General features: G+C 42.2%; 1 protein-coding gene across 1 annotated transcript in view; it reads right to left on the minus strand.

Moving 5' to 3' along the window:
* Nucleotides 1-10,091, minus strand: part of Ampd1 (adenosine monophosphate deaminase 1) — a gene marked incomplete in the record, with an annotated part of 38,022 nt that extends 27,931 nt beyond the window's left edge. The window contains 4 exon segments of the mRNA XM_008834004.2: nt 1,358-1,523; nt 3,982-4,162; nt 8,644-8,655; nt 10,019-10,091. Of these exon segments, the coding sequence (XP_008832226.1) occupies nt 1,358-1,523; nt 3,982-4,162; nt 8,644-8,655; nt 10,019-10,040 (381 nt within the window).

Here is a 10,091-nt window from a genome sequence, read left to right on the forward strand (position 1 = left end):
AAGCCTCTCAGTGAAGTAATGACCAAGTTACAGATTAGATTAAGAAATGTGGGTGGAGTGCGGTGATGCACATTTATAATCCCAGTCCTGAGGAGGCTCAGGTTTATTTTGAGTTTAAGGTCCAATTGGGCTACATAGTGAGATCCTGTAAAGCAATGATGGCACACATCTGTAATGGCAGTACAATACTTGGAAGAATGAGGAAAGAAAATCAGGAGTTCAAGGACATCATAGGCTACATTGGGAGTTGGAGGTGAGCCTGGGCTGTATGAGATTTTAATCTCAAAAGAATAAAATAAAATAAAATAAAATAAAATAAAATAAACAAACCAGAATGGTTTGCATTTCAATGCCCTGAGCCTCTGGCGTACGATCAGGCCCTGCCCTGCCTGGGTCAGTTACATGAGAAGGGGGCTCAGGATCGGTCTTAAAGCTATATTTGGTGCACAAACTGATGACTCAATCACAGTTTCACCAATACGATGCTGATGCTGCAAGTCCGTGTGGCAGAGATTTATTAATCAGCCAACTGTTGGGACAGGACAAATGGGTTAAGTTGTTAGTAACATGAGTTCAGTAGCCTGTGACATACCAGAGTCATTCCCAGCAACAATCCACCATGTAAGCATCTTCAATGAAACCAGAGATGTCAGCTGTCGAAAGACAATGGCCAGAATTTTCTAACCTCTCTCTCAGCTTCCTTTTTTTCTGATCTCTCCCTTCTCTCCTACCTCTTATTCTCCTGATCTGTTTTCTGTTTGATTTTTAACCTTCTCTGTCTCCCTTGCGCTCATCTCTGCTTTGAGCTGCCTTGCCTCCTTGAGGCTTCCATTCCTATTTTTTCCTATTGACTAGTTACTCTGTGGGGGAGTTGGTGGGTAGATGGAGTGTATGCTACGGTGTTCCTGTGGAGGTCAGAGGACAACCTTCAGGAGCTGTGATTCTTCTTTCATCCCGAATCTAGGAGGGAAGGCTGGACTTGGCAGCAAGTACTTTTATCCACTGAGTCAGCTCTCTGCCTCCTTCACTAGTCTTGTTCCTATTTTATGACACAAATAGCAATAGTAGACTGCCCTTCCTGGCTGCTCTCTTTGGTCCTGTTATCGAAATCTGTGCCCCGGATCTTTTACATTGAATTCTGTTCTGTAGCCTCATGTACAAGCAAATCAAATAAAGGAGAACTTGTGTGAGATGATTAAAAAAAAGATAGAAACAGACATTCCCTATTAGTACCGAAATACAGTGATGAGGGACAGTCAAGAAGGGGAGCAGCACCTGCCTTGCAGGAAGAGAGGAGCTGAGAACTAGGAGTGTCTGGCTGTGTATCTTCTGGGCACTGACATCAAGTGGAACTCACCCCAGAAGCGTAGTCACCAGTGATCTGTACCCTCTGGAAGTCAGGCACACTTTCATAGGTCGGGGATGAAGAAATGAGTTCTTCAATGTGGGACAACTTGGTGGAAGATGTTTCACTTTGTGGAATGGACAGATTCACAGTCTTCCGTCCTTGGAAGCGCCTTTTTCTGGATTTGAAATAAAAAAATAAAAAGACTTAGCTTGGTCTTCTTCAGGGGTTTCATTGTAATAGACGGCTGATTCACCATGCAAGTTTATTTGAGGCCTAAAGGCAAACATTTAAGTATGAGTCAAGTAGGAGAAACAGGATATGAGGCTGGCATGGAGGCACTTGCCTTTAATCCTAGCACTCAGAAGGCAGAGGCAGGTGAGTTTGAGGCCAGTCTGGTCTGCATAGCAAGTTCCAGGTTAGCCTGGGCTATACAGTGAGACTCTACTCCCCCCGCCAAACTAACAAACAAATCCCCCAAACAGGATATTCTAAACACAGTGGAAGAAGAAACCATGGAAGACACATAACAGCTTCCTTTAGAACAGTGGACCTTAAGGAACATGCTAGAAGACCTGCAATGTCTTCCCAGACAGTCTGGTCCAAGTAGAATAGGCAGTCTGGGTACTACAATGAACACAGTCCAAAAGCACTTGGTGCCTGTGTCATCCTGTTTATGTTCCTTAGACCCTATGAGTTTCTATCTCCCCAGTATTAAAGCTTAGTACAATTCCATTATGATTTTGATCTGAAATCTCTCCTCCAGGTTAGGTACTAATGTGCTGAAGGCTTGCTTGCCAGTCTGTGGCACTATTGGAAAGGGGTGCAACCTTTAGGAGGTGAGTCTAGTGGGAGGGGTGCTATCAATCAGTGGTGCCATGCTCTTGAAGGGGATATTGGAACCCTGCATCTCTCTCGCTCTCTTCCCTTTCTTCTTCTCTCCTTTCCTTCCTCCAAACCACCACGAAGTGACCTGCTTTGTTCTACAGCACAGTTCCCTTTGTGATGCCCCCCCCCGCAAGCCCCAAGCCTGGGGTAAAGTGACCATGGTGGGGGAGAACTGGGGAGAACTTCTGAAACTGAGTCAAAATAAGCCTTTCCTCCTTAAAGTTTGTCAGTCTCGGGTACTTTTCCCAGTGATGGAAGCTAACACAGCTCCCATATAGGGTTTCTGTGAGACTTAATGTCTGCAAAATGCCTTTCACTGTATTTGAAACCTATGAAGTACTTAATTGACATTCTTTTCTTAAAAACTTTAATGTGTGTGAGTGTTTTGCCTCCATGTATGTCGGTGCACCAGTGCGTGCAATCCCTGAGAAGACCAGAAAAGGACATCAGATCCCTGGAGTTATGGACAGTTTTTAGCCCCCATGTGGGTGTTGGAAACTGAACCCAGGTCCTCTGCAAGAGCAACTAGTGCTCTTAACCCCTGAATCATCTATCTTGCCCCAGATATTATTCTCTTATTTGGACAAATTGAGTTTCTACTTTGAAGAAACACAAGCCCTAGCTGAGATCCTTCAGGGCATGCCCCAAAACGGTGGTTTTGTGTCCTTTCCTTAAAGGCATAGACTCAAGAGAAAGACAACAGGATGAGGCTGGTGGGATGGGGAAGGGCTGAAAGAAAGGAATTCTAGGTGTTAGTTTGAGGATTATGTGGTAAATACAGGGAGTCTAGAAATAAAGGGAAATAATTTTTTTCAAGAGAGATCTCTGAAGGCTCTGGGAAGGGGTAAGCATGCATTTCACAGTATGGATAGGGCTTGAGGGCAGAATCGGGGAAGCACTCCCCCGAGGCCAAGGTGCTGTCAGACTGACTGGAGCAGAATTCACATCAGGCAACAAGATTACAATTGACTAGGGGAGAAATCTGAAGATGAAGGCACTTGAGCTTCAGTTCACATGACTATCTATGTTGAGGGTGCTTACTGCAGCTGTCAGCCCACTTTGGAGGCTCCAGTCCTCATGCCTGAGTGGATTGGAAGGCTTCAACTGGAGGAGATGTAGATGATGGTGGGAGGCCCACAGCTTGCTTTTTTCTTCTCTTTTTCCTTCTTTCTTTCTTTTCTTTTAAAAAATATTTTACTATTTTATGTATATGAATATATTGCCTGCATGTGTGTAAGTACACCAGTGTTGTGCAATGCCCATAGAGGTCAGGGCGTCAGATCCCCTGAAGCTGGAGTTATAGACAGTCATTAGTTCCCATGTGGGTGGTGGGAATTGAACCCAGGTCCTCTGCAAGAGCAGCCAGTACTTTTAACTGCTAAACCATCTCTCTAGCCTCTTTCTTTTTCTTATTTTTTTTTTTTTTGTCATTTTGACACAAGGTCTCCCTGTAGCCCCAGCTGGCCTGGAACTTTTTATGTAGACCAGGCTGGCCTTGATCTCACAGAGATCTACCTGCCTCTGCCTCCTGGGTGCTAGGATTAAAGGCATGTGTTACCACGTTCAGCTGCTTTCTTTTTCTGTCACTGATGTCTTACCCTAACATGTTCTGTGAGGAGGAAGAATTTCCAACCCTAGCAAGGCTCTGGCTTTGAGTGTGACCTTCATTCAGATATACCTTCCTTCAGAATATGCTATTTCTCCCTCCTCACGTGCCAAGATACTGCACATTCACCTTAACCACTTACCTCCTGCCATCTGAGGACATGGACAGACTCTCCATGTGAAATATGTGTGCTTGCATCTCACGAAGGGAAATTGGACAGATCTCATCCACATCAAAGGGGGAAATCTCATGCCGGCCTCCTTCATCTTTGACTTCAGAGGCAAACACTTTTTCAGCAAAGCTACGCATTGCATCATCAATTTCTAAAAGAGGTTTTCACATATTAGCATTCAAACTCTTGTTCAAAAGTCATCCAGGAGATTCTGCTGGGTGTCAGACACAGGCTTAGGACTGTGTTGGCTTCATAGCTTCCCTGACCTCCAACAAGGATCACTGAAACATGGCAGAGCTGGGGCCCTGCTCTCCCATTAGTGGAGTTCCCTGAATATAGCTTGGAAATCTGCCCTCAGAAACACGGGCCAGACTCTCACAGCATATCTCTGGAGGGTCCTAAAGATGAAACGGCTCTTATAGGGCAAGCATTTGTTTCTGGCAGGACTAATCTTGATTTCAAAGTCATCAAACAACATAGTCCTTTGCAATACATTGGTTGGGTCTTTCTGGTGGTTTTAAAGCTGTAGAGGGGTTTGTTGATCTTTGGAACTTTATTCATTTATTCATTTTTATTTCATATGTATGAGTGTATTGCCTGCATGTATGTAAGTACACCAATGCCAGAAAAGGGCACCAGATCCCCTGGAACTGGAGTTATAGACAGTTGTTAGCCACTATGTGGGTGCTGGGAACTGAGCCCAGGTCCTCTGCAAGATCAGTTAGTGCTCTTAACCACTGAGCCATCTCTCTAGCCCCTTGGAACTTTTATTCTGAAGGAGAGTCAGTATTCCCACTGATCACTGGGAAATCAGTACATCTAAGAAATACACATGTCCCTGAGGGCCCTTCTTTCTTGGGACAGTATCTCTCATATATCAAACCTCACTTTTTCCAAATCCTGACAAATGACGGTATGCTGCTATGCAGTGAAGGGGAGCCACCGAAGCTCATCACCATGCGTTGGGAGTCCCATTTCTTGTGAATATGGCCTTTGACAATGAATGATCTTAAGAAAGCCAACCTACTTTTATTAGCCTTGAGTTCCCATTTTTTTCATTTTTGCTTATTTATTGTGTGTGTATGAATGCATACATGTGGCTCACAGAAGTTGGTTCTCTCCTTTCACCATGTAAGTGGGTTCCGGGGATTAAACTCAGCCCAAGTTTTCCCATTCTTAAGTGGGGAAAAGAGGGTGTTCTCTAGCCTGGCAATGAATAACCCCAAGACCTTCAGATCATAAGACCTAGTTTCATCATTTGGAATAGTGTGGCCATTGAGTGTCTGTGTTTCTGTTAAATTCCACTGTCTTCTCCAGATACCAGCTTATACCTACCAGGCATCACCTCCAATACTCCTAGTATTTTAAAGTCTCCAGAAAAGGGCTGGTGAGCAGTAATGAGAATAGCAAATAGTTAGCTTTGGGGAGTAATACTGAAAACAGAAGCTTGCCCTATGAGATGGCAGAGAAAACTGAGACAGAACTTCTGTGCCATCAGCATCTACACAGGCTTCCAGAGGCTGAGATTTTCAATTCTGACTTAGCAGGTGTAATGAGTTTAAGTTTCTGCTCTATGCTTATCAGCTCCCCTGCCTTCCTCTGTTTCAATTTCTTCATGTGTTAAGTGGGTGTACTTATACCAACCCAAAATCAACAGCAAGGCTGCAGTGACATAATGAGTGAGATGTTTATGGAAACACTTCAAGAAAAACAAAGCACCAGATTAAGTGGAATGAGGTCATTTTTAGCGTTGGTTAAGCACACAGTTGGTTAGTTTGAGGCCGTTGAGGAAATGATAAATGATATGTCAGTATGAGATGAAGCATGTGTTCAAAATAACAGCAATGACCTGTCAGGTGAGCTAGTTTAAAATATCAGCTTGTCGCTGGGCATAGTGGTGCACGCCTTTAATCCCAGCACTCGGGAGGCAGAGGAAGAGGCACGTGGATCTCTGTGAGTTCAAGGCCAGCCTGGTCTACATAGTGAGTTCCAGGACAGCTGGGGCTACAGGGAGACCCTGTCTCAAAAAGACCAAAAAAAAAAAAAAAAAAAAAATCAGCTTGTCACAGCAGAGTTAACAGAGAAGACAATGTTGGTTCAACTTCATGCAACTGTTGCCTTGTTAAACTCAAATGCTTCCTGAAACTGAGAAGCATGTTTGGATGCCATTAGTAGTTCTTTGGCAAGCATGGCCATCCACAAAGAAGCAAGTGGAACATGAAGCAGATGTGACAGCTCAGAATGCCTCCCCTACCCATGGCCAAATGATCCCTAGAAATAGCATCATTCCTCCCTGAGCACACAAGCACCTCAAAGATGAGTGGCAGGCAGAAGTTAGAAAAGGCTTCATGTACCATGAAGGGCAAATGGAAGCAGTCCAGTTGGTTATGATGATGAGAATGAGGATGACGATGCAATGGCCTGTCATGCTGTGTCTGTGGCAGTGCTACCGAAGACCTCAGGAAAGACAATATGGAAATGATGCCAGAAACCAAGTCCCATTTACTTGCTATTCCGGCTCAAAATATGAAACAAATGAATCTAAGCAGTCCTACATAATGAACGCTTGTTCTGGAAGCAGGCCAGTTGGTTATGATGAGTTATTGTTCCTTCTAAGGTTGAATCTCTCTAAACCACTATGGACAGTTGAAAAGTAGAAACACTGCTCTCAGGTAGCTTATACAGTGACTAAAAGTTGTATGACTGATACTTGGTTCCACTGAATCAGCCAGCTGTTTTGCCTTCATGCAACCACAGCTGAAATTGAATCCCTAATTTAAGAACTCTGCCTTTCAAAAATACTTTAGGAACAGTGGTGATTATGGAAAAGAAAGTATGAAACTGGTATTTAAGTAGATAAGATTTGGTACAACCTGAATTCAGGGTGCAAAGGAGAAATAATCCCTCAGGTTTATCAGATAATGATTTTTTGGAGCACGTTGTTTGAGAAAATGGGACATCTGAGGGCCAGTGTCTGGAGGATAGGACATCTGTATTTGGACAGAGAATAGACAAGAAAATACTTAAAAATGTTTTTGACTTATTTATTTTTATTTTATGTGTATGTGTATTGCCTGCAAGGATGTAAGTGCACCCGGGTCATGCAATGCTCGAGGAGGACATAAGAGGGCCCTGGAACTGGAGTTACGGATAGTTGTTAGCTGCCATGTGGGTACTAGGATTTGAACACCAGTCCTCTGCAAGAATAGCTAGTGCTCTTAACCATTGAGCCATCTCTCCAGCCCCAAGAAAATACATTTTTTAAAAAATGAAAAAAAGCTGGGCATGGTGGTACACTCCTTTAATCCCAGCACTTGGGAGACAGAGGCAGGTGGATCTCTGTGAGCTCAAGGCCAGCCTGGTCTATATAGTGAGTTCTAGGCCAGCTGGGGCTACAGGGAGACCCTGTCTCAAAAAAATCAAAAAAATTTTTAAAAAGAAAAAAAAATTGGCAAATCAGATTGTGAGATGAGGTGTTCATGACATGTGGGTGGCCTTGGTCAAACCATAGAGTCATTGGGAGCCTCAAGGTTCATCATCATAAAAAGGGAATGTTAATAATAAGTCAACCTCAGAAAGTTGTTATGAAGATTAAGTATGAAATACTTAAAAACCACAGTTTTCCCTAAAATAGAGTACGATTATTAATGTAGGAAGCACAAGGCTCTTGAGAGAAAAGTCCCCATGCTTGCTTCTTCACCCACCAGACCCAGAAAGTCGTGCTTATTTCCCAGCAGAGTTTATTAACATGTGGGAAAACCAGGTTGCAGGCTCGCTCTCTGCCACTTCCCATCTCAGAGAAACTCAGAGGCAGACCTACCTCAGTCAGCAAAAGGACAGTAGGACTTGACATAGAAAAGAGCACACAACTAAGGCTACGGTTTAAATTTTTCATTTATTTTCATTTTTATGTGTATGAGTGTTATGCCTGCATGTATGTAAGTGCACCTGTTTCATGCAGTATCCTTGGAGGACAGAGGAGGGTATTAGAAGTTGTTAGCCATCATGTGGATGCTGGATTTCAACCCAGGTCTTCTGCAAAAGCAGCCAATGCTCTGAACTGTTGAGCTGTGTCTCCAGCCCCATAAGGCTACAGTTTTATCTGAAATCATTTTTTTATTTCATCTGATCACAAAAATTCATAACAAATTTTGTTTTGTAATATAGTAGAGGATTATCAAAGGCAAGGTTTGGTAAACTCCATTGACTAATCTGTATGCTTTACTTCAAATTAGCAAACAAGTGACCAGTGATAGCCTTTATTTGCTTCTATTTTCTTGTTTATCTTTTGAGACAGGATCTTGCTAGTAGCTCAGGCTGGCCTTGAACTCTCGATTCTCCTACCTCAGCCTCCGTAGTGCTAAGATTACAGGCATGCACCACCACACCTGGCTCATGTTTCCTTTGAAATAAATAGTGGGTATTTTGTTTTCAGCTCTTGTGTTTTTGAAATCCAGAAAAGCCATGAGTTTGCTATGCTATGGGATATCTATGGTTATAATTAATCTTTGTTGACTTTTAATGGTATTTAATAAACTCTGCTGAAAAATAACCATGATTCTGAATCAAGGAACAATACCACTTCTTTAACTGATATTTGCAAATGGTAGGAAAATAGTCCAAGATACTCACGTTTTCCTTGAGCTGTAGGAAATAAAATAAAACAAGATACAATATATGAACAACTTGGAGTAATGAACCCAAGCCTTCATTGTGACCATGAACCCATGCTTGGGAATACAGCATGGTGGCTGTCACAAAAAGGGGTGGTGGAAGGCGCTACTCCAGCTTGGTCTTCTAGCCTGTCTGCCTTGTGCTGCCCAAAGAAATCCTGGTCAAGTCAAGTCATCATATACTTCCATTTCTCCTTCCTTAGTAACATATCTAGCCTTGAGGCCACATGAATAAGTTTTAAAAGTGCCCTGTGTGTGTGTGTGTGTGTTACTCCTGTGAATTGAATCCAAGGCCTTGTGTATGCTAAGCTCACACTCCACTACTGAGTCACATACCCAGCCCCAAAAGGTACTTTTTGTAGAATTCAAATTTAAAACAAAACAAAGGAATCTAAAGAAGAGGATGAGGAACTCTTAAACAATGCTGGTAGAGGGTAAACAAAACCAGCCCATTTGATAAACAAGTTAGAAATACCTATCTAAACACCATTTCTGAGACACAGTCCCATGGAAACACACATTAAACACAGATAAAGCCTGAGGCACAAATCTTATTGTCAGATCACATTTATGCTTATAAAAAACTGTAAAAAGTCCAAGAGATTAGTTAAGAAAATTAGAATCTCATACAGCCATTTCAAATGGTGTTTAGAAGAGTTTGCAATACCATGGTAAAATAGTCATATTATAATAGTAAGCTAAAACATTATCCTGCCTAAAGAATGATATGAAGCTAGAGGTATAATACACTACAACGGTGTTTTTATAAGCATCTTTGCTTTTTCATAGGAAACAGACTGAAAAGGAAAGCATTAGCAATAGTAAGGATGGGGATCTTTGGATGATGGGGCTGTGTGGCTTTCTTTATTACTATTTCCTATTTTTTTCTAAGTGTTTATTACTTCAATTTTAAGTGTAATTTTTATTTCACAGGAAATATATAACCGATTTATTTTTTAGTATTCTGTGTATGTATTGGATTGTGAATCATCAGCATACACAGTTTGGGTTAATGTTTCTGTCATGCTTATGATTTTTAGCTACGGGCATTTGTATACATCCTTGGAACTATGAAAACATGAACTTTACTCAGACTAGCAGAATAGATAATGTCTCACAGTTTTCTAAGGGATTCAAAGATGCAGTTTTAGGAAATTACCCTCCTCCCACAACTAAAAATAAACAAAAACTTGAGAATGTCTTGCCTTTTTCTGATGTGTATTTTTGAAGCTCTGTGGATCCTAAATAAAGGATTATTGAAGCTGACAGGATAGTTAAAGGAAGGTTTGCATATGAAAAAAACTGAGTTCTCCAAAGACTTTCTGAACACCTACCTGAAAGTTTGAACAGAGGCATTGTGGCTGGGATCCTTGATTCTAGGATAGCACAGCGGAAGGACAGACAGAC

Source organism: Nannospalax galili, unplaced genomic scaffold, assembly GCF_000622305.1.
Source record: "Nannospalax galili isolate Female #2095 unplaced genomic scaffold, S.galili_v1.0 scaffold475, whole genome shotgun sequence".
Classification (NCBI taxonomy): domain Eukaryota; kingdom Metazoa; phylum Chordata; class Mammalia; order Rodentia; family Spalacidae; genus Nannospalax; species Nannospalax galili.